Consider the following 24,388-nt stretch of genomic DNA (forward strand, 5'->3'; position numbering starts at 1 on the left):
CCTGTGCATAGCATTTATTAGACAGTGATTTATAGTTTATTTTGGGTTTGTTCTGGATTGTTGGACAAATCTAACAGAAGGTGATGATGGATAAAAGAAATATTCTCCTTCAAAACTGCAGATCTCATTGGTGATTCACTAGTACCCATGACTGTATTCTTCTACAGATTCCATCAGTGGTATTAATTCCATCAATAGGAATCTTGAATTCAGAGTTTAGGTGTGTTTGTCAATTTATTATAAAGCTTCTTGTAGAGAAGGACAAGACTTTTGTAGTATCCTCCATTCGCAGCATTGAAAAGGTAGTTCAGGAAAAGCTCAATTTTTGATGGCTGTTTGGCTGCCACAACAGTAGAGTCACCCTTTCAAATACCAGTTCTTAACAGAGCTTGATCTGTCTGATTCAGATTTTTGAAGTCCAACAATTGAAAATTTTGTGAAATGATTCACTGTCTTGGGTTACAATACAGGATGTGACCAGAAATGTGTATTCTATCACCATCTGTGGAAGCTGGGTGGGGCAGTGACTCTTACCTCTGTGGCACATACCATCTGCTAATGGGCCATCTTTAAGACAAGGTGAGGCAATCATCTTTATCTTTTCCACAACCCATCCTCCCTCCGGGAAGATATCATATCAAATCTCAAATAACTTATTTAAGAATCGCTTAAATCATTGTATTAAAACATTTGTCATTAATTTCCTCCACCAAGATGCAGGTTGGATAGCAGAAACTTAAATTTATCTCCAAGTACAGGCAGAGAGAGGAAATGAGCTGGGAAAAAAATATCATGTACATGTCTTCACCTGATCACATAAATCACTTGCTTGACGTTATGGAAAAGTCAGTGGCATCCTGCCCACACAAGAGTCACAAGGCTATGTATATGTGCACATAAATATAGTAGCTGCAGACTGAGGTACTTGCTCTGCATATTTACCCTGTATCTCTCACAGATTTTTCCAAAATGGAATGAAGACAACTGTCAAGCATCTCATGGATCCTATGCAATTACCTTTCCCAACTAAGCCTCTCATTTGCAGATGTTATTTAGATTCAGAGATATCACAGAAAATATTGTGTTTCTAGCAGTGCTCACATTCAGAGGACTGAAAAAGTACATATCAGTTGTCCATCCCCTTCTTTCCCCCAAATTATAAACTCCCTAAAATTAATGTTCTTTTCTCAGCTGGAACATTTTAGTATGGCATATATGATTTCCTATTTAGAAATTCATTCTGTGAAAATGAAGGTGTAGAATTCAGTACTTGATGATCTTGGATGCTCATCAAATTTAAAATATTGGGTTCTTTTTATTTTCCCTCAGTTGTTAGACTATGAGAAAAAATTTAATATTTCAGTGTTTTTTCCTCTTCATTCACAAAAAACAACTCAGGAAAAATAAGTGTAAATGTTTCTTTAAATAATACATGGGGTAAACCAGAAATCTGTGTACCCGTTCTTGCTTATAGTTTTCTTACAAAATAGTAGAAAGTGGTGTTTATAAATAAATAAAAATCTAATAACCTTCTTTTGCCAATAAGTAACACAGCTATTGCTTCAAGTGCTCCCAGAGAATGGATCCATTATGAAAAATGGTGGTTTTATTTCTTTTTATTTTACATCATTCACAGTTGTCCGTAGATTATATTAAAAGTTTTCCAAAACTGATTATATATATATATATATATATATATATATATCAAATGTTAAGGGCTGTCTCAATGTTAGATAAAACTTGTCCCCAGCACAATGATGTTAATCACTGTTTTGTGTAAGGAAATGGAACACTTAGTAAGTTTGTTCTTTACTCAGGGGGCAGGTTTTGTTAGTAGGGACTGCTCTCTAAAGTGAAGTGCTGAGAAGGTAAGTGTTTTTCATTCTACCTTGTTCTACATATATAAATGTGTAAGGATGATACATAAAGAAATAATATAGAATGAAAACTCATCAAAAGTGACATCTGTAAATCTCCTTCCACTTTGGAAGCAACAGCACCTTCTTCAGTAACAATTTTTTGCAAGCAGGTTTTAGTTTGCACTGAAAAAGGTTAATGTATCTTGCATTGTCAATTACAGCAATTCAGATAAGAATCATAAGCACCTGGAAAGGCAGCAGCCTTTCAAAAGCCAGCTGCAGCAGACAAATGTGGATATTCTTGTGCATATAATTCAATTTACAGCCTGTATTTAAGGTTCTAAAGATTTTGTTATAAAGTATTTTTTATAGTATTAGAGGGAAAGAGAAATTAATAAGGGTGGTGGAAATGTGATTTGATTTTAAGTCAGGATTTAGTGGTTTAACAGTTCAGAATTTTTTAGTTATTTCTAAATTTGAAGAAAGTGGGTGAGAGAAGGGGAAGTTTTTCTAAAGTGCATTTGGAAAACTGAAAATTCAACAGGAATATATTATATAAATATACTTTGGGTTCTGTATTGTTGGTTCCATAAGGACAAAGGACAGTGTTTTATGTGAAGTTTTATTTCATGACTCTTGGTTTCCATAGTTGATTGGAGGAGAGAATAAAATTAAAATAGTAAATGAAAGGAGATATAATATTTATTGTAAAGGAATGAACAGAAATAAGAAGTTAGGGGGACAGCAAAAATGGAAGGAGACAAGAGAATGGGAAAGATCCGAATTCTTTTTACACAGTTTGCAAATTGGTATTTGTAGCTAGACTAAGGGACCAGGAAAGAAAGCAGGATTGATATGACATTGGCTGTGCAGCTAGTGCAGAGTACACTGGTAGTGTTTGACAGACAATGAACAAAAGAAAAGATTGTGAACTTTTAAAAAAAGTATTAAGAAATTGCTCTCAAAAAGCACAGTGAAAACTTGCTTAGGTGGCACTTGGAAATTTTAAGTGTTCAAAGAAGAATGAATTTTGTCTTTAAGCTCTGACTGGCATCCTCAGCTTTTAAGGCATCTTCATGGAGGCCTGTTAAAGCAGCTCCACTGGTGAAGTCATTAGGATTATTACAATTAATCAAAGTGAATCACACAAAGAGATTGCAGGTGTCCACAGCACAACATTTCACTGTGTTAAATGTCACCTGCTCATCTTTAAATGTATTGTGGCCTGCAATGTACTACATGCACTAAACATTGGCAATATAGAGTTTATACTTCAGTAGCAGACTGAAGCAAATGTTGAAATTTTCATAACTATCCCCAATATAAATGTCTTCCTGACAAAAAAGTCTTTTTCTTGATCTGGATCTGATTTTTGTTTGATGCTGGAGCAAAGAAATAATGTCATTTTTGCCAGCAGTGTCTTAGGTATACAATAAGATTGAAGTCATCCTTCTGTTTTTTCTTGTGGTACACTATGTGACACTAAACATGTAGAAATCATGTGATATCAATGTGACAGAAGGCATGTAGGATGAATAATTCATATTTCCTTGAGGACATGAGAGAAATATTCCACTGTTCTGAAATTTAATTTCTGTACTTAAAGTAAAAATTTGAGAAGTACAAACTTTTGTTGGAATGAAAACAGATGATTGAAAGCAAATATAAAAGTTAAAAAAAAAAAAAAAAAAAAAGATTATTTTTTAAAATACAATATATTTGTATTTGAATGTGGGAAATTTTTTCCCTTGTAACTATTATTGTTATCAGTCATTGTCAAGCTTAATGAAAATTGAAACATGAAAATCTGACCATCTTAAAGCTTCAAAAGTGACAGGTTTTATATCTCTGTTATTTAAAAACTATAATATGTTCATAAACTTTTATATTTTTTATTTGATTTAGACATTGCCAATAAGCTGGCTGCATTTTTTAAGTTTACAAATACTAGCCTGTGTTTTCTTCAAGTTTGATTTTCATTTAAGTTTTTTATTTAAGTGTTTAAATACAGACAAAAGCAACTGTCTGCTAATTTAGCAGGCCTCTGGTAAGAAATGGAAATTTTATACCCTTTACACAAATTTCTAGGGACATTTTAATTTTTCAATACAAGCTAGATTGATCTCCCCCTCATTGCATGGAGTTGCATTTGCTGTCCTTCTAAGTCTTGTAGAGAATGATTTGGCTCTTTGAAATCTATTTGCAACAAGAAATTAAAAATGAGGCGTGGTACTCTGACTTTCAACCACTCTGAGAGTTCAGGTAGCACCAGAACCAGAACAGACCAGTGCAGAGAGTGTTCCCCCAGTTTGTATTCTGTTGATACTGCTGCGTGCCAAGAGCTGCCACCTTATGGGATGGATAAATCCAGGGGCAGGTCAAATTTCTGAAGTTATTTCATGAGATCACAGCAATATGTCATCTCTTGTTTATTTCAGATCTGCAAACCCTAACATTAGGATTGCCTTGCAGGAACCAGAGCAGTGAAACTCTCTCTCTCCTTGGCATTTTCTGCCTCTCTTGCTGGAGGTTTCCTTCAGGTTGTTTTCAGACACGAGTGCAGCTGATAGCACAAAACCCCAATTGGTGTTTACTTATCTGGGTGTTCTCAGGGAGGTCCTTTTCCATGTGGAACTTGGTAACCAGAGACTCAAGTCCTCCTTTCACCAAACCAGCTAAGCAGATACTCGATTTTAAGCAAGCAATTTTAAGTAGTTTTATGTGCCAGTTATGTGCCTAAAGAGTTTGCTAGATAGACAGGAATAGAACCAGAGAGATGAGGTGAAACACCTCCCATTCCAGACATGAACAAGAGTAGTATTCTAACTTTGCTGTCTGTTTCAGAAGCAGCCACTCTAAAGGCACAATTAGCTGTGCAGTGAAAAAGCTGGGCTGGTGGAAAGTCACAAACCAACACACTGTTCCAAGGCCTAGACAGGTCTAGAAAAAAAGCTGCAACACTTAAAATCTTCCTTCTTAAAAACGATATTGTTTGTCTGTGTCAATTTGCTTTCACAAAATTTGTATTACTGCACCTTGTATGCCACGGTTTGTTCTGCTTAACTGCTTGGAACATCCAACAGAAAAATTTGAAGGAAACAAAAGCAACCTTAGGGCACCAAATCTATATTTTACCTACTAAACAATTTCAGAATTCAAAGTTACAGAAAAAAATAGTTTAAACAGTGTATTCTAATAGAATGCAGCCTCTTGTCTGAGCTCAGCTTACTTACTTAGTCTGGTGATTGACATATGCATTTGGTGTGGCTTCTTGGATGTTTTATAATGGAAGAAAGTAAGACTGAATCTCACTGATATGATGACTTCTGATTTGTCCATATGCCCTGCAGAAATGCTTTTTATTGCTTTCTTTGTCTTGTGATTATGATTTAGGAAATTTGCAATGTGAACTGCACTTGGTAAACTAAAGTGAATTCTAAATCAGACCTTCGGAATGGCTGAGGTTTCCTCAGTGAATCCCTTTTGTGCCTCCAGAATTAGCATTGTCAATCAAGACCAACAGGTGGTGTATGGTTACAGGGAGTGAATCCCCCCTCACAAGACACTTTCTTTTGGGAAACCAATCAGAACTGGCACTGACATGATGAGGCAGACCTGCCAGCAGAGCTGGGGTATATAAGGCGAAACAACTATGTTAGCACTTCTGAGCAGTCGTGCATTCCCCGCCTCGCCTCGGGTGTAGGGATTGCAAAAAAACAAAACTACACTGTCAAGACTGTGTAGTTTTGTTTTTATGATTAGAGGCTCTTCAATTCTCATGCTGGGATTGTCTAAAAAAATCTTACTCTGGATAAGGACGTCGTTCAAGGAGATTTCGTTGGGCTTAGCCCACTCTTGCAGGCACTTTGAGAGATCAGGTGAGTAGCATGTTTCTGCTGGTGCAATAAGTGTTTTATCAGTCATTAATAATTCTGATACAATCTATTATTTATAAGTTTTCTCAAAAAGAGTTATGGGTTTCAAGGTATGGATTTGAAACACTTAAATTCTCTGTCAAGGTTATATCCTTAATTTCTGTAGTGAGCTTTGATAACTCTCAGCAAATTTTTTTTCCCAGTGTATCTTATTGCTAAAGACTGCATAAATTAAGGTTTTAAAAGTGCATGGAAACATGTGCTTAACTTTAAAACTCCTTTCTGTTGGGAGTGTTCAAGGTTATGCTGCTGAGAGATAAACTGAGAAGCTCCAAGAATAGCTCTGATAAAATGCACATGGTATCAGCTAAGCGCTGATGACTTTTTAAGGGAAACAACTGCTAAGGTATCAGTTGCACAGCAGCTCTGCAACACTTGTCTGCTGTCATTCATGGCTGAGAAGGCTATTTCTGGAACATGACATTTTAGATGCATGCTTTCAATTCTAATTATACAAGAAGCCTTATAAGATCAGATCTTCATCACCAGAATTTGCTTGGACAATGAAATATAGAAACTTTGTGGGAACTCTGTGGAAATTCTTAATTAAATTATTTCTTATCTCTTCTGGAAACTGCATGTATATATAGGCTTTCATAATGTTTAATTATATTGTAAAATTATTTCCATATATTTTAGCTGAGCTTCAAAACACTGTCATAACTGAACCTGAAAATCCCAATACAGTAGCCAGTTCTGCCCTTATGCTCTTATTGCATGCATGCATCAGGACCTGATTTCTATGAAGAAACCCATGTAATGAAGAATTTTCACCCCTGTGAGAGGTAGAATAAATGTGACTCATAGTTGAAAGAAACTTCACTTTCTCATTCTTAATTTAAGCTTGGGACTGTCACAAAATCAGGCACAAATCCAAAGTAAATGGACGTAAATATGTGAGTAAGATTGGCTTGAAATATTGTGGGGTTAACCCCTGTTTGTTGAGACCAGATATTCTCTCAGGGGAATTTTTTAATGAGAAAAAATGTAACTTTAATGGATGTATGATAATGTTAAGATAATTGCTACCTTTTTAAAAACTGCACAATTCAACATCAGTAAATAACTAGGTCATGCAAATATAAAATATAAACAAGTTTTTCTAGCAGCAGTGTGTTATTTCAAAGTGGGATCTTGTGGCATAGCAAGAGAAAACAAACTTTCTTTCAGATTTCACATGGCTTTGCAGTTGTTCAAGCCATCAGTGTCAGTGGCTACTTTATATCCTAGCTCACATTTCGAAGGTGGCTCTCTTTCCATATTCAAAATTCCACTGAGATACTCTCTAAGAAAGAGAATTTTATCCACATCTTTAATGCCAATATGCTTCTGTAAAGTGAAATTATTCATTACTTACAGAGTGCTTTTAAAATAGAGTCTCTTTGCATTTTTTGCACTATAGCATTATTAATTCCATGTATCCAAATATTATTATTTATTATTATTAATTTATTAAGAATGCATTATTGTCATTAGTAAGCTAAATACATTGGAGACATTCACATTTCTTTCAATTACTTCTCAGTGATCTAGTTGTCTTGTCATTTCAGAATGCAAAAAAATTTGCACAGCAAAATATTTTTAATAAGTATACAGGGAGATTTTTTTTCCTGTTGGAATAAAAAGTTAATAGACAAAGAGAGGCAGCCTGAATGACCTGTGGAAGGTCACACAGTGAGACAAATTTTGCACAGTGAGACAAATTTTTCTGCTGCATACTTGCAATGCCAAAGCACAGCTCCACTAGATAGAATGGTTTACCATCCAATTCGGACAAGCATGTTCCAAGAGTAATTTGCTATACAACTTTGTCAAAACCCACAATCTTTTCATTTCACCAGCTCGTTCTGATTTAAAACTGAGTCATTTGTTCAGAGAAAAATTACAAATATTCTTGAAATCTTGCACGGTGTGTGGGCATAAGAGCATTTTCACCCCTGATATCTAATTGTGTGTTTTTCTGGTTGCAGAGTGCCTGTAAAGATGACGACGAAAGCCCCGACGTTTACACAGCCTTTACAAAGTGTTGTGGCACTGGAGGGTAGTGCCGCAACCTTTGAGGCTCATATTAGTGGTAAGGCTTTGATTCATTCTCCCAACATTTGCTATCGTTTGTCACTGATTTCTTTCCTAATGTTTATGCTAAGAAAAATGGTAACACATTTCATAGATCATAGTGTGGTATGGATGGGTAAAGATGAGGGCTGAAGTATGGATATATACTCATATCACACAGTGCTGAACGGCTCCCTGAAATGTATATGCATAAAAATACATGCTGTACTAATAAGGAAACTTCATGTGGCTGCAGAAAGAATAATCTTATTTGGATGATGACTGGGTGGAATCAGAAGTCAGGGTGCAGAAAGCAGGGTTTGTGCTAGTTCTTCCAAGATCTTTCATTAAGATTTACTCTAGCTAAGCTGTATTTCTACTTTCCCTGCCCTTAAATTTACTTAATTCCAGAGTTCTAGGAGGGGGATTAAAAGAACAAAATCTAGGCCCAAGTGGCCACTGAAGAGGGTAGAAAACCCTAGTATGTTAAATAATAGATGTGTATAGTGGATTAATATTAATGTGTACAAGGCTGGATTAATATAATTTAAGTTGCATATGCAATTTAAATATGCCAAACAATTTAAAGGATGTTTGATTTCTCCAGTGTACATACTATTCAACCACCCTGTCTTGTGCAGGACACCATGCAAACCCCTGAGATAACATTACCAGAGACCCAACACCCTGTTCTAAGAGTGTCTCTGACCTCGGTGGTGACTAAGGAGGAGTGACATGTGCTCCTGCTGGGGGAATTATATTGTCTTACAGGCATTAGCAGTGTGATGATCCACATACCATAAAGCACTACTCAGATGCTCTGTGACAGGTGCAAACACATGATCTGTGCATCTATAAAGATCTCTGACATCTATGGTCCATGCATTTCATCCCTTGGACCCTTTGCATAACACTGACTCACACAAGGTGTTTGGACATATCCTGCAGTCTCCATCTGTGACATTTTTTGTGTCATATTCTATTATTGGGCCCATATCATTCAGTTAATTGCTCTGATTGTCTCTTCTTGCTTCTACACTGTAAATTTTCTGTAAAAACTTTTTCTGCTTTTACGATACTTATTTTGAATACCTAAAAATACAATCAGAAAAAAGTTAGAATGCTAGTAATTACTATTTAATGTGTGATTTTGGCTAATATAATTTGTGTGATAGTATGGAATACTTGAGAGGGGATCTTGATTTCTTACTAAGTGAAGATACAGCAGTATTTCTAATAGCATATGCCATATCTGTATGCTAGTCTCAAATATCTTGCGAGTCAACCTCTTGTTAGGTTTTTTTCACATTGTGAGATTCTGGTATATCTTTCCTGCCCTAGAAACATTCTCCAGATTTGAAAGACCTGACAGTGACTTGGCATTTAGTTTTTCTGCAGCATAAAAACAGCAAAGCATTTATACTATAGCTAATTGCATAAATAAAGGACTACACAGCTTTATCATGCTGAAATATCTACTCTTTCTACCTGTCATGAATTATTGTGAGTTTAGAAACCAGAAATTTTTTCTCTCTCTAATAAGAGTGGTCTATTATGTACAAGTCAAGTATTAATCCATAGCTACAGTTCAAATGTGAAGAGCTCAGTTAATCTAAGGGTATCAAGAACAGCTTAGCAACCACCTGAGATGCAATTTTGCTGTGTGTAAACTAGAACAAATGAATTGTGCTGCTGTGTTAGTCTGTGAATTAAGTGTCCCATTACAAAGGGTTGATATCAGACAAATATACCCAGCATGTAACAGAAAGCACAGAACACACAAACTGTTATTAAAAGCAGCAAATGCCAGAGCAGCCAGGACACTGTCACAGGGGGAGTCCTGCTGTCACCAGCGACTGAGGAGTCATGAGACAAGAAAGTCAGCAGTGTTGCTGGCACTAGAAATGTGCCAAGCTCATGTCTCCACAGTGCTGATCAAGTTTGAATTTTTTCACACAGAATTAACCTGTGCACTGCTTACCTTTTCTTGAGCAGATATTTTCAGGTATTACCCAGTGCAAGACAACCTTTACATACTGCTTATTTTTGAGAGCAGCACACAGGTCATACTCAAGTTGGCAGTCCCTCTCACATCTCTGTCAGGAGAATCTTACTGAACTCAATTACTTAAGTGATGAACTTGAGACACTTCAGGTCAATTTCTTTTTTTTTTTTTTTTTTTTTTTTTTTTTTTTTTTTCATTAAAGTTCCAAAAAAAATCTCAAGGAGAGTTCTAAAATGAAAAAATATTGTCCTAATAATTAACAGTCAAATCATAGTGTGTTTGGGACATATAGAAGCAAACCCTTACTCCATATAGAACAGGCACATATATCTGTAATCTGATTTAGATCTTACCTAGCTCTGTGACCTGGGACTAGCAGAGTGCTAGTAAATTTGTGGAGTTGAGTTTTTAATATAAATTTGGGCCCAGATTTCTAAAATGGCTTCTAGCTTTGGATCCCTTGTACATAGCAGTTTGAGACACCAAAATAGACTCAATTTTAAAAGTGCAGGCATTTTTCAAACTGCCACAGAAAACTCCAATTTTTGCTAATCATCATATAATACTACTCCAAGAAAATAGAATTTTTTGCCAATGTTTCAAGAAATTCACTATTAATAACATGTTTTGGGGGTAGCCTAGCTTAAAACATTTTAAAGCTCATTTTCACAAATACTGAAGACACATAGCTCTGAGTGAAATCACTGGGGTCTGCTGTATGCTCTAAGTTTATGAGGATAAGGCCCAAGTTGCCCTACACCAATAGCACAAAATTGAATTATACCATCCCATCAAGACTATTTGATAACTTCCACCTGTGAAATTAACAATGCTTAACTTTTATCTTTTTGATTTCAAATCCTCCCTAAAACTATCCACATTCTCTTTCTCTGTGTGAGTTTCTGTTTTACATTTCTGTAAATATCAATGCTTTACTGTGAGTAAGATTTTAAATTTTCCTGACCAAGTGTGTTGGGACTGCAGTCAACCAGTGCAAGCTTAAATCTACATGTCAACTTCTCTTTCATTTTAGTCTCACACAGTCATTTTCCCTAATAATTTACTTGGTTTATAGGAAGGATATTCTAGAAAGGGAGCAGAATTTTGTGAACCTGGGGTTTTCCAAACCACAGACATTAGAACTGGGATAATTAATTCATCTCTAAAGGCAGTCTCAGATCTCATTCCTGAGCCCCCAAGCAGTGCAGCTGGTGATTTGGGTTGAGTGGAGATATACATGAAGTGAATTTGTGAGGATTTTAATTTTGGAGAAATTATGCTCTAGGACTACAAAAAAGACTTTGAGCTGGAACCATCTCCTTAAATCACCTGTTCTTCTAATGTGGTTCAAATAAAAATTTTACTTTTTCATCTAATGCATTTAAGTTGCTCAATATTTTTAGCTGAGTAGAACACTGAGAATATAATTTCTGCAGGGAATCTAAAATCGCCATTTAAAACCAAAAAAGTCAGGAGGTGGTATAACTGAAATTTTTCTGAACCGAAGACTTGCTCATGACCCTTACAAAAAAAGAATAATGTATTTGAACAACAGTTGATTCCAGATGATTGCTGTTGATCAAACTCAAAAACAAAAGATCCAGAAAAAGAAGCTAAACCCCCAAAATTTTGCAAGCATCTGATTTTAATGTCTATAGCAGTCACTTTTTCTGTCACTTCAGCAATAGTAGTGTTAGAACATACACTTCATTTGGTTGGAAGTACTGATCCTTTATGTTATCTCCAGACTATTGGGCTGGATAAATATGCTAGCAATAAGCTCTCCTACTTAGATGCTAACATATACATTTTAAAATACATCACATGAATTAATTCATCCTCCTCATGATTTTGATGAACTTCTAGTTCTTAGTAAGATTTCTAAACACTACAGTTGTCTCATTATTCAAATTATTTACTCAACACAGGAGACAGTGCAACTGCCCTATTGCTCTGTGCATTTTAGGGAACTTTCTGAAAACCAGTTCCTCTGTCACTGTGTCACATGTATCTGTGCCTATGGCATTATGCTCCACCGTAACTGTGTGTACACAAGCGTGCGTTCTGGTAACTTTTATGTCTGGCATTTCATCATGTCTAACTCCCCGTTTGTCCTCCTCTGTCTGCAGGTTTCCCAGTTCCTGAGGTGAGCTGGTATCGGGATGGCCAGGTTCTCTCTGCTGCAGCTCTGCCTGGTGTGCAGATCTCGTTTAGTGATGGCCGCGCTAGACTGCTGATCCCCACCGTGACAGAAGCCAACAGCGGGAGATACACCGTGCAAGCCACCAATGCATCTGGGCAGGCCACTAGTACTGCTGAACTGCTGGTCACAGGTACAGAGCAGCCTGAGAGGGGCACCTCTGCCTGCTAGCAGGGGGAGGGAGTGATGGAAGAGTAATACAGAATCAGATAGTTCAGATTGCAAGTACGTGATCAGCAAAAAACCAGCAAGCCACATTCTTTTTCCTACAACACTCTAGAATTCTGCATGTGTTCACACCAGTATGTCTAACAGTGTCCTTTGCATTTTAACTGTATAAAGTTTAATCTTGATCTTGCAAACTCTTATTCATAACAAGTTCCTGGCTCAGCTCTTTTACGTGTAGCTCCTTACGGTCTGTCATACTGGCTACATTGAAAGGATGAAGCTATTAATGATATCTTAAGGTATCAATGACACTTAACAGAATAAGTCACATAAAGGGCCATACCAAGAGACTGTGCTTAATGCCTATGGTTACAAACAATGTATCTGTAATTCTAGAAACATTTGCAATCATAGGTGTAATCAGAAATAATATTCTGAATGTTTCAGAAGGTCCTATCATCTGTCAGTAGCATGTGAATAAGAAATAGATCCTGTGCAATTCTAGTAATGAAAGTATCTAGTACTTGCCACTCTTTTAAGCAAACAATATTGTCTTTTCTGTTTACTTCTTCAATAAAAATGCAGCTGGAACAGCACCACCAAACTTTTCACAACGACTACAGAGCATGACTGCAAGACAAGGAAGTCAAGTTCGACTTGACGTGAGAGTGACTGGAATCCCTACACCTGTGGTGAAGTTCTATCGGGACGGAGTAGAAATTAAAAGTTCCCCCGATTTTAAAATTTCACAAGAAGGAGACCTTTACAGCTTAATAATTGCAGAAGCATATCCTGAAGACTCCGGCACCTATTCCGTAAATGCCACAAATAGTGTGGGACGTGCTACTTCAACAGCTGAATTGCTAATTCAAGGTAACAGAGTTGAAGTTGCAGGCCATGAAAATCAGAGCATTAATGGTAGTGGTGCAATATACACCAATTCATGGCAGTTATATCAACAAGCTAATTTCTTTCTTAAGAGTTATTAACTTGCTGTGAAAAAATGCGCTGTCTCTGATGAAATTTACCAAAGATTTTTGTCTGCAATTTAAAAGGACCTTTTCTCCAGAATGGGTCTTCTTTTAGTGAAACATACAATTGATGGGAAAAGTGTGAGATGCCTTGAGTTGTTCTCATTTTGGTCTGTAAATCTCTCAAAGTTTTATTTGTAATCTGGCTTTGATATAAGAGAGATATGAGAGTGCAAAACTGTACATGGTCTTGCAATGGAGGCTGGTAAGGATGAGGACAGTTTTTAGGGAATTGCAGGAGGGAATGATGCTACCCAGAGCAGTTGTGCCTGGATTTCACCTCAGTCAGGCTTGGAAACTCTGTAATCATTTTAGATCCAGAATTGATATGCAGAATCTACAATGAATGTATTTTGTTTTGCTTTGAGTTTTTTTCCTAATGACTTGGTAATGCAGTAGTATTGTTTCAACTGTTTCCACATTTATCTGCCTGTGGATATTGAAGGGAAAAAGATGGTTTCTTAATTATTTTTCTGTTGTATATATATACTTTTATATAATTGTAGTTGACCATTCATTCATTTCTTTGTTTATTGAATGTTGCCACACGCAATTCTTCTGACCATGTTTTTTTCAAAAGGCGAGGAAGAAGCCGTTCCTGCTAAAAAGACAAAGACAATTGTTTCGACTGCTCAGATTTCACAAACAAGACAAGCCAGAATTGAAAAGGTATAATTTTCAAAAATAAAGCAGGTATGGCTAAAACATGGAGGATTACTCCTGCAGTACCTCACCCTTGTTTTCTTTTCCTTGTTTTTCATTGTAGAAGACTGAAGCCCACTTTGATGCCAGATCACTTACAAGTGTTGAAATGATTATAGAAGGTGCAACCGCCCAACAGCTCCCACACAAGGCACCTCCACGAATGCCTCCTCGACCTACATCAAAATCACCAACCCCAACAACTGCTGCAAAAGCACAGATGGCACGGCAGCAATCGCCATCGCCCGTCAGACAGTCACCATCACCCGTAAGACACGTCAGGGCACCCACACCTTCACCAGTAAGGTAAAGTCGCTGTTCTGTCAGGCAATATTGCTTTTGGAATCACTTTTGCATATAGAAGTAATGCTGTAGAATGAGAGCATAATATAAAACAAAAAATGCACCAACTCATTAGTGACTGGGTTTATTCTGGTGGTGAGCTGTAATGTGCTATATTACAGCGAGGGTTGTCTATGTAGACTTCTATCCCCATTTGATTCCTCTACTTAGAGCCAAAGTAGCACTCACAGCTCCATTTCATGATGAAACAGAAAAAAAAAAAAAAAAAAAAGATAGAGTAGTTAGCCCTTGATTATTTTTGATGAATAGAGAAAAGAGCAATGACACTGATGAGTGGCAAACAGAATTAAAAAAAAAATTGAGCTCATGTTCCATGTATGTGCTGGTAATAATTCCAGAGATAATATTTCAAAGGTAGGAAAGCTAACTGTGGTTACAGAAAAAAGAAGTTTATCTCTGCTGTATAAAGGGTCTAGAGAAGGAAGGTGAGTGATTTGAAGAGCAAGGCTCATGGTCTGGGAGACCCCATGAGGTCTGTGCTGAGGGGCAGGAAAAGCAAAGTGTTTTGAAAGTCCAACAGTTTCAGTGTCCTGAAGCACCAGCATCATGGAAAGAATGTCTCCAAGCTGAATGCTCAGAAGAGCCCCATTTAAGCTGCCAGAACTGAATATGCTGTGAATCTTACCCCACTGATAATAACTTGCAAGGACAGGAATAAATGGATTGATAGCAGCTAGCATTAACTAACAAACTACATAATGAAAAAAGAATTCAATAGCGACATCTAGAGCCACAGAAATATAGAACTAGAAATTTGTCCTCCCTTGCAATGCTCCTTTTAGACATACAACACATTAGAAAAAACTAAATCTAAAAATTAATATGGTGCTGCTGCCCTCTACTGCTCATACTTGTTAATGTTCTCTGGGAAATACACACAAAAAATTCCACTGAAAGAAATTCTAAATTAGAAAGTCTCTTTAAGAATTTTGAGAAATTCTTTAAAAATGTCTGCTAGGATTAGGACTGAATTTTTGGAATATCAAAATCTAGAAACTAGCACTTTCCAAGTGGATATAAATTATTGTCTGAGATCTGTAAATATGTGGGGGAAAATATTAGGCACTGATAAGAAATTTGCCTGGATTATGAGTATTTATGGGTGACACATAAAAATAAGATGTAGTACAGGAGTAAATTTAGTTGTTTTCCTAGGTGGTTACAACACGACATTTTTATAAAGATTGGTTACAATTATGATTTTGTCTCTCTAGAGACTGGACTGTGAATATATTATGTAGTATTTACAGCCTGTGAGCCTTTTGTATTATTCCTATTAGAAGAATTAAGATAGAGCAAATGGAAAATCATTATGTATTTTTATATTTCAAATATATTTGGTTGACTGAAATTTCTTTTGCCCCTTGTTCTTATCACATTTTGGAAACTAAGCCACTACAAAGACATGTTAAAGTTATGAGAATGACAACAGTTAGGCATAATGTTAAAAAAACAAGTTAGTGTAATCTACAAGTAGAACCTCTCAAAAACCTTAAAATCAAACTGCATATTGCTGGAGATATTCTATATGGGGAGTGGGTTCAAGTTCAGGCTGAAGTTGTTTATACAGTTATCACTCTGTGGCAGTAGATTAATGTTACTGATAACTCTATTTTTTTTTTAATAGGTCAGTTTCTCCTGCTGGGAGAATCTCCACATCACCTATCAGACCAGTGAAATCTCCATCTCCAATCCGTAAACCACATGTAGTGACAACAGCTGGGGCTGATGTCCTTCCTCCTTGGAAGCAGGAAGGATATTCTGCCACCATGGAAGCCCAGATGAAGGAAACCAGAGTGTCCACAAGCACTACCCAAGTGACTGAAGAAAGATGGGAGGGGAGATACGGGGTCCAAGAACAAGTCACCGTGACTGGCGCTGCTGCCGCCGAGGTGGCCACGGGTGCCAGAGAGGTAAAGTCTGGTTTTGGAAAAAACTTTGGGTTTGCTTTGAGTGGGGTCTCACCACTGATGGGTAGATCTGCTAAATGGAATCTCAGAAGCTATGTGTAAAACCATGTGTGCTGCTATTGAGAGAGTTCTGCTGCAGAATTCGGAAATGCTTCTTTGCAACATTCTGTCTCTGTACTTGTTCTGTGCTTCTTCTGCTTGTATGGAAAACATGAAAAAATGTCTTTTGATGTGACTAATATAGGTGAGAAAGGACAGTGAAAAAACAGCAGCTGTTGCTACGGTTGTTGCTGCTGTGGATCAAGCCATGGTGAGAGAACCAGCTCCAGGTGTTGCAGAGCAAACTGCTAAAAGGACAGCAATGACTGCAGTCCACGTTCAGCCTGTTCATGAGCAGGTAGAAATAGAGCACAGACATCCTATGATTTCCCTTAATCCCTTCATCCAACACCCAAAGAAGGCATGATTCACTGTGAGGAATTAACAAGATGTTTTCCAGAGCGCTGCAGAAGCATGCATACTCATCCAGAACACCTAGACTGTAAAGGAATGCTCAGGTTCACTTACACCATTGCATTCCAATGTAACAGGATTGAACTAATTACTCTTCTTAAGTTTAAGGATGCTTTCTCTGAAAGTGATCATCTATTCTCTCTTCTCCTCTATTCTCTAACATTATTCTTACAATGATGAAACTTCTTCTCTAATATCTTTTATAATTTCCCCACTAGGAATAAAATAACTCTCCCTCATTATTTTCCCTTTACTTGAATTCCTCTCTTATTTTTCCTTCTCTTATTTTGATGACCATTTTTTCAAGTGAATCTAAGGCTTTGGTTCTTTTTTGTTTGTTGCTACAAAAATCAGATGAAAAAGGAGGCAATGGTAGTAGTTACCAGTGATAAAGCCACAAAACAAACTGTGATATCGAGAACTAGAGAAGAAATTGTAACTTCACAACAACAAAGACACATCTCTCCTGAAAAGGTGAATACAGATTGTAGCTGAGATTGTTATGCCCTAACTTTGTTCAAAAATCTGATATCTCATACAAAAGACAAGCCTATGAAGAAAACAAATTAGATACTGTTATTATTTGTCCCTTTTATAGATGTTCACTCTTCCAGTTTACAGTGCTATCATTTTCCTGTCTCTTCTCTGTGATTACTGTCTTTCTTTTCTTATTTCACTTCCTTTATTTATACCTAAGAATGTGACAAAGTTGAAAAACATTAACCTGGATGAACCTCTCTTTTTTCCTATATGATGTAGTATTTTGCTAGATAGTTTTCTTGATCACTTATATTTTGCTGGACTGAGGGTGTGGGGAGGGTGTGTTCTGATATTGTCTCCAAGCTTGCCATTTGTAGCCTGCTTTGTCTGTTGGCAGCACAGGGGGTCAGAAAAAAGGAGGAAAAACTCATTCTGCATTGAAATTAATTTTGAAAATACCAATGAATGATTTGAAATCAGATTATTTTCTTTATTTTATCAGAAAAATGTGATTTAATGGAAGAGGAGCTTTTATAGCCAATGCTACATTTGCATTCTAGTAGAGATGCTTGAGGAAGAAAGTGCAATCTCTCTCTAAAGCACTGACAAACAGAAATCCACTTCAATTAATCTGAACTTGCCATTTGAACTCTTGCCAAATTAAAGAGTTTCGTTAGAGTTACAAAACTCAAATTAAGAGTTTCGTAAAACTCATTTTTAATATCCTAATCTTTCTCCAACTGATTATAATGCAGGACAGTTTTTCTCTGAGCCAATTTTTTTAGTACTGCTTCCACTAGCACACAAACTATTTGTGCAGTGTTTTATTTTTATGTTAAATGTTTTTTACAAAGTCTGTTCATGTTGTTATTGTTGTTTCTGGACTAGATTATTTCAAAACTCAGAATGTGACATCTTTGCTCACTTTAATTTCCATGCTCTTTCCCAAATATATTGAAAATCACCTACTTTATATTTTAAGATAAAAATATGAAGTTCTTTATTTGTAAATGTCCAGGTGAGAAAAGAACCAGAGAAAGCTCCAGTACCAACAGTAATAATTGCCACAGACAAAGCCAAAGAACAAGAAAGAATAACAAGAGCTAGAGAAGAAGTATCTACCAGACATGAGCAAGTGCACATTGCTCACGAACAGGTAAATGAATGTTACAATCTTAAGTTCATAGAGATACTCTGTTTTATAAAATCTATTAAATAATTTTACTGTCCTTCTTCACAAAGAGAAGATTGCTAAACAAAAATTTTGCTAAACAAGGTATTTCAGACCAAAATCTCTGCAGCTGAACTCTTAGTAGCTCTGCCTGCACAGGAGTGCAGCTGCCCTTCTTACAGATCTTTGAGCATTAGGGTTTTTATTGCCACAGGACATAGAATTTCATCTGATGTTTAATGATGAATTTATCTCTGAAGTTAGATTTTGAAATATAAATTTTAAAGGTTATTATGGTTTGATACATAGTGTGGGGCTTGATTTAATGAACTTCATATATGTGTGAGGATTGAAAACATCTCTTAGACCATATTGTGGGACCACTCAACTGATTGGGTCAGCTATTAAGTCAATAATACTAATTTCTATGCAAACAATTTCCACAAAACATAATGATGTACTACAAACCAGGAAGTACAAACTTTTTCTCTCATTCAAATAAAAATTTATGCAACATATTATTGACTTTGCATGAACTTCTCTCAGCATATTGAACAGGCTATAATTTGGGTATAAAGATATTACTCCAATTCTGAAGTCATGTTTCTTTCTTCTTGATATACATTTAGAAACAATATCCTGCTTTCCAAACAAGTTGTGTAATATTGACAACAGACATAATCAACTACTATTATTTTTCTTTACCATAAAAATTAGATAAGAAGGGAAGATGTGAAACCTTCTGTACCTAAGGTAGTAATTACTACTGATAAACCTAAAGCACCGGTCATAGTATCGAAAAGTAAAGAAAGAGTTGCCACCAAACAAGAACAAGTGAGCATAACACGTGGAAAGGTGAATAGCACTCTTATAACCATATTTGAGTTTTATCTTTTCTTCTTTACAAACCTCTTGTTTTCTCAAAAAATACTAACTATACATTTCCAGTTCATTTTTCTAAGATTATTCCACTTACAAACTTTTAGACCTACTGCTAATTAGACTAAATTATTTCATCTTGATCTTCCTCTCTTGTTTTCATTAATAGGATGCTCATAATTATCTTCTGTCTGATGTTTGGAATGGACTGACTCCTGAAACGCATTTTAACTTTTTTTAAAAAATATTTTATTTAAATAGATGTGAGGATATAACAATACTTATCACTATATATGTAACACAGAGATGTGTGCAGTGCAGAAAGATCTAACCCAACATTCTCCTTCCCTGTTCCCATTTCAAGATGTTTTCTCATTGTTCAAATATCTTTCAAGACTGAACGTAACTGAAACTTTTATTTCTGCTATAAAAACTAGATTGAAAAGGAAGCTGAGAAAACTACTGTAGTTCCAAAAATAGTTGCAATTGCTAAAACCAAAGCATCAGTCACAGTGTCCAGAACTGGAGAAGAAATTACAGCCAATGCAATTTGTTACAATTTGGTTTATCGGTAAACCACAAATTTTAAGACCTACTTTGGTACAACAGAATGCTCTCAAATTAATTCCTGAAAATATAACCATTCAGTGGAATGATCATCAAGTATGATTAAGTTTCTAGTGCTGAAGAGGTTTATATCCCACCCTGCTAGGAAATGTCACACTTTAGACTACAGTCTGATTTCTCTGTGACAGTCTCCTCTCTATCAATGGCTTTTAAGTAACCTTTACCTGTTCAAATTTCTGACTCTGCAATCTTTTTTCTATTTGATGGTTCCTTGTAACTTCATGGTTGTCAGGTGAAACAACTTCTCTTTATTGAGGTTTGAATTGTTCTTTGTGCAATACAAATTTTAGCATCCATTCAGGTCTGTCTAGTTTGTTACTCATGACCATCGGGTGCTTGTTGGCACTGCTTTGCTCCAGTACAATTCCCACAGTAGGAAAGATCTACAATACAGGAAATCTTAAATGGAAGAATAGCATAGTTGACAACAGATGTTATTTAAAATCTATCTACCTACAGTGTAGTGCATTCATAAAATACTTTTATAAAATATCAGTAAATGAACAAAGCACATAAAACTCACTCAGAGGAGTCAGACTGCTAGGTGATTTCAGTCCCTTGTTATATGATGCAAATTTAGGGCCAAATTCAGTATTAAAAAATTATTTTGAAACCAACAGTAGTATTGAATAAGAGGTCCCTGTCACCTGAACTACTTTAATAAGAAAACAAAAATCTCTGTAAATGATCACATTTTGGCCTTACCTAAGTAAGTTTAGTTTAAGCTGGTAATGGTTTTAAAATTAATATGAAATTACCTGTTTTTCAAGGCACACATATCATACACTCTGTTGCTACATCCAGATCAGTTATGACAGTAATAATAAACAGCAATGTCACTATTATCTACTGTTGGCTGACTGGGCAGAAGTTTGGACCCTAATAACAGAGAAGTTGACAGTATTTATGATTTATTAGAAACAAATGGAAGTCCTGATACAAAAACATTATTTCCAAATTATCAGACATGTCAGTCTTCCTTCTTTTGTAAAATCCTTTTAAATAGATCAGGACTTATATCTGAATTAACAGATATACATGATGTAAAAATTTTTCTGGGTCTGTTTCTTAATAAATACATTGACATCAGATGCTAGATGAAATTTTTTAAATCTACAAGAGTTAGACAAGTGGACAGAAATGGCTATAAAGTATTAAAATTGGCTTGCAGGCAAATATAGATGTGTATAAACCACAGAAGGACAGATATATTCTGAAAGTGCAGAGATAGCACTTGGAGAATGTATTTGCATTTGAATTTACTGATTCTTAAGTATATTTACAGGTGCATACTTTTGATCTTTTCATCATGACTTCTGCATAACCTCTCTTTAGAATATGCTGAACATTATAACTCTTTGCCATATATACAAATTTTCAATATGATGGATGATGAATATGTGTATAAGTTCTGATCTTATTTGTAGACTCAAGCTGGAAAAAAGGCTGAAGCTGTAGCTACAGTCGTTGCAGCAGTTGATCAGGCACGTGTTCGATCACCCTGGCAACCAGAAAAAGTAGATGAAACTTATGTAAAGGAGAAAACTGTGGAATATGGTTATAAAGAGCACACTGTAACAGACCGTGGCCCTGAGGCCCCAGCAGAACGTCATGTTGTCACTAAAGAAGTCAAAACTGTGTATGTTCCTCCTGAGAAACACATCCCAGCTCCTGAAAAGCAGGAAGTTCATGTATCAAAAGAGGTTAGATTCATTTTTTACATTACATTCTTTTCCAGAAACTATGTCCCAGTGAAATCTGTTTCAGTTTAAAGAGCAGCATCACTTTCAACAACTTTTTTCATTACTTTGTGCAGATAAAAAGAACAACAGAACTGGAGAAAACAATTCATGTCGAACCGCCGCGACCTCGCACAGCAAGTCCTCACTTCACAGTCTCCAGAGTTGCTGTTCCCAAACCAGACCACACGTATGAGGTAAGCTGAAGGGCATCCAAGAGCAGCAGCATGCTCATTTTCAACAGCCAGGAGGTCACCCATTCCACTTGGCTTTTCCTCCCACACTCCAGAGTGGTGTTTTCCCAAGAGGAAGAGCTGTATGCTTCCTCCAGCAATTGTTGATGGCTGGTTTGACTAATAAAGAACACTGCTGTAAGCAGACAAATGGATTGCTAAAATACAATTTGTTGTTATGATTTCTTATTTAAATAATCTTATAAACTGTTTGAGGATGGGCTTCAGTACTTAATAACATATAGTAAAATTGTAGATATTTGTCATGCAAGTTATATTTTCTAAAGAGCAGAAGTATTTCTCTTTAATCTTGTTATATGTATCCGTTCATTCACTGCTTTTTTCTTCCTTGCTAATTAATACATGCTAAGCTAATTTTTTAAACAGAAAAAAATCCAGACTAACAGCATAATATGATATCATCTATTTTTAATGTTATTCTTCCATTCTTCTGCTGGACTCATTTATATAACATTTAAATTTTCCAGTAAATTAATTTTCTCATTCAAACATATTTTTCTCTTCACCTGGAATTTAAAAATTATTTTCCCTAAATATATTTAAACATAGTTATAAATATTTTTATTAAATATTTATGTATTTTTTTAATTATTCCACCTATAATAAAATTTTGAAATCTCTTTAGTTGTTTTAATCATTGGAAGTTATATAATTAGTAGTATTCTTTCCTGAAGTATTAGATTGATTAAATGGAAATCTAAGGTTTCAAGTGAAGAAATGGAGAGAACATTTCTTGTGCTGCACTTTAGAGCTTCTTGACCATTTAAAAATCAAATTCTAAAGCGAAAAAGAAAATATTTAAATGTTAGATCAAAAATAATACAAGAATACTATATATCTGGTATTCTATTACTGTAATCTAAAACTGCTACTCTTTTTTTACACATAGCTTTTGTAGTGTCATAACCAAGTAACTAAGGAAGCAACTGCAGCATATGCAGTATGCACTCTCTCCTTTGAAAACGAAACAACAGAGCTGTAACTCTTTTTCTTCTGTTCCCTAGGTTTCAATAGCTGGATCTGCCATGGCTACTCTGGAGAAAGAGTTATCAGCTACTTCTGCCGTGCAAAAGATCACCAAGCCTGTGAAACCACCTCAGCTAAAGCCTCATGAAGTCAGGACAAAAGCAGAGCCAGCTGCTCCTCCACAGTTTCCCTTTGGAGAGGCTGCTGAGACGTACAAGAGTCAGTATGATGTTGAGACTAAAAAGGAGACAAGCATTAAAAGTGAAGCCATGCGGACAGAACATTTGATGCTGCATAAAGAAAGTGAAGCAAAGGTATGTTCTTAAACTTCTTTCTTCTTGAAACTTTCATCTTAAAAATATGGAATAGCCTCACTTTTTTGCTGTTTTCTTATCACAACTTTTCACTTCTAAAGCATTCTGTTGCCTCTTATTTTTAATTTGTTTTACACAAATCCTTGTAAGCACCCAATATTTACTTATGACCTGCAAAGAGTACACATTATCTGGTTTATTTACTTATTTAAATTATGTTATGTCCTTGACTTTATTCATTATTGTCCTCTATACAACCTAGGTGACAGAAACTGCCAGAGTTCCTGTGCCTGCAGAAATCCCTGCTACTCCACCCACCTTAGTCTCAGTAAGTAATTATTCTGTTTGTAGTGTAGGGCAGTTATACTAGATTTTCACCCATTCTGTTCTCTAATTTTTATTGCTGAATACCCAACCATTAAAAATTGGCTTTATTTAATCTTTTTAACGTTGTTTTAGATTTACTTAATCATATAATTTATCTCTCATACCAAGTCTTCTTGACGTCTTTTATGGTAGTGATTCTTCATGTTTATGTCACATAGTAGGTTGATCTATCTGCATAAATGTGAGCCTACGTTTTCATTTTGTTGAAAGCAATAATGTTCAGAGACCCTAAAAGCCATTTTCAAATAATTCCCTTCATAAAATGCCTGTTTTTCCTCCCCACATACATTGCTTCACAGAACACTGTTTTGAACTATATGTCAAATTTTCCATTCAAATGTGTTTTAGATATTTACATATCTGTTTGAAATGTATATGTCAAATGTAATCTGTTTTAAAAGTGCCTATTAAAAATGTATACTGACTGTGATACTTATTTTTTATCATATAGGGCCTCAAAAATAAGACTGTGACTGAAGGCGAGTCTGTCACTCTGGAGTGCCAAATATCTGGTCACCCTCAGCCTACAGTGACGTGGTACAGGGAGGATTACAAAATTGAGAGCTCAATGGACTTCCAGGTCACTTTCACAGCAGGACTTGCTCGCCTTGTGATTCGTGAAGCCTTTGCAGAGGACAGTGGAAGATTCACCTGCACTGCTACCAATAAGGCTGGGAGTGTCAGCACTTCTTGCCACTTACATGTGAAAGGTAAGTGTATTTATAGAATCATGAAATTGTTCAAGTTGGAAAAGACCATTAAGAGCATTGATTTCAACCATTAACCCAAAACTGCCATGTCCACTGCTAAACCCTGTCCCTAGGTGCCAC

The 24,388-nt window shown here is 36.0% G+C and overlaps 1 protein-coding gene across 1 annotated transcript in view; it reads left to right on the forward strand.

The window, feature by feature from the left end:
• The first annotated feature begins 5,539 nt into the window (after positions 1 to 5,539).
• Positions 5,540 to 24,388, forward strand: part of TTN (titin) — a 238,044-nt gene continuing 219,195 nt past the window's right edge. The window contains exons 1-16 of the mRNA XM_079310285.1: positions 5,540 to 5,737; positions 7,765 to 7,868; positions 11,984 to 12,187; positions 12,808 to 13,095; positions 13,834 to 13,922; positions 14,020 to 14,261; positions 15,946 to 16,231; positions 16,473 to 16,625; positions 17,096 to 17,215; positions 18,240 to 18,377; positions 19,110 to 19,247; positions 21,326 to 21,601; positions 21,715 to 21,834; positions 22,896 to 23,171; positions 23,434 to 23,499; positions 24,010 to 24,268. Of these exons, the coding sequence (XP_079166411.1) occupies positions 7,778 to 7,868; positions 11,984 to 12,187; positions 12,808 to 13,095; positions 13,834 to 13,922; positions 14,020 to 14,261; positions 15,946 to 16,231; positions 16,473 to 16,625; positions 17,096 to 17,215; positions 18,240 to 18,377; positions 19,110 to 19,247; positions 21,326 to 21,601; positions 21,715 to 21,834; positions 22,896 to 23,171; positions 23,434 to 23,499; positions 24,010 to 24,268 (2,746 nt within the window). The 5' untranslated portion in view covers positions 5,540 to 5,737; positions 7,765 to 7,777. The remainder of the gene's footprint in view (positions 5,738 to 7,764; positions 7,869 to 11,983; positions 12,188 to 12,807; positions 13,096 to 13,833; positions 13,923 to 14,019; positions 14,262 to 15,945; positions 16,232 to 16,472; positions 16,626 to 17,095; positions 17,216 to 18,239; positions 18,378 to 19,109; positions 19,248 to 21,325; positions 21,602 to 21,714; positions 21,835 to 22,895; positions 23,172 to 23,433; positions 23,500 to 24,009; positions 24,269 to 24,388) is intronic.

This window comes from Erithacus rubecula (genome assembly GCF_903797595.1).
Source record: "Erithacus rubecula genome assembly, chromosome: 8".
Taxonomy (NCBI): domain Eukaryota; kingdom Metazoa; phylum Chordata; class Aves; order Passeriformes; family Muscicapidae; genus Erithacus; species Erithacus rubecula.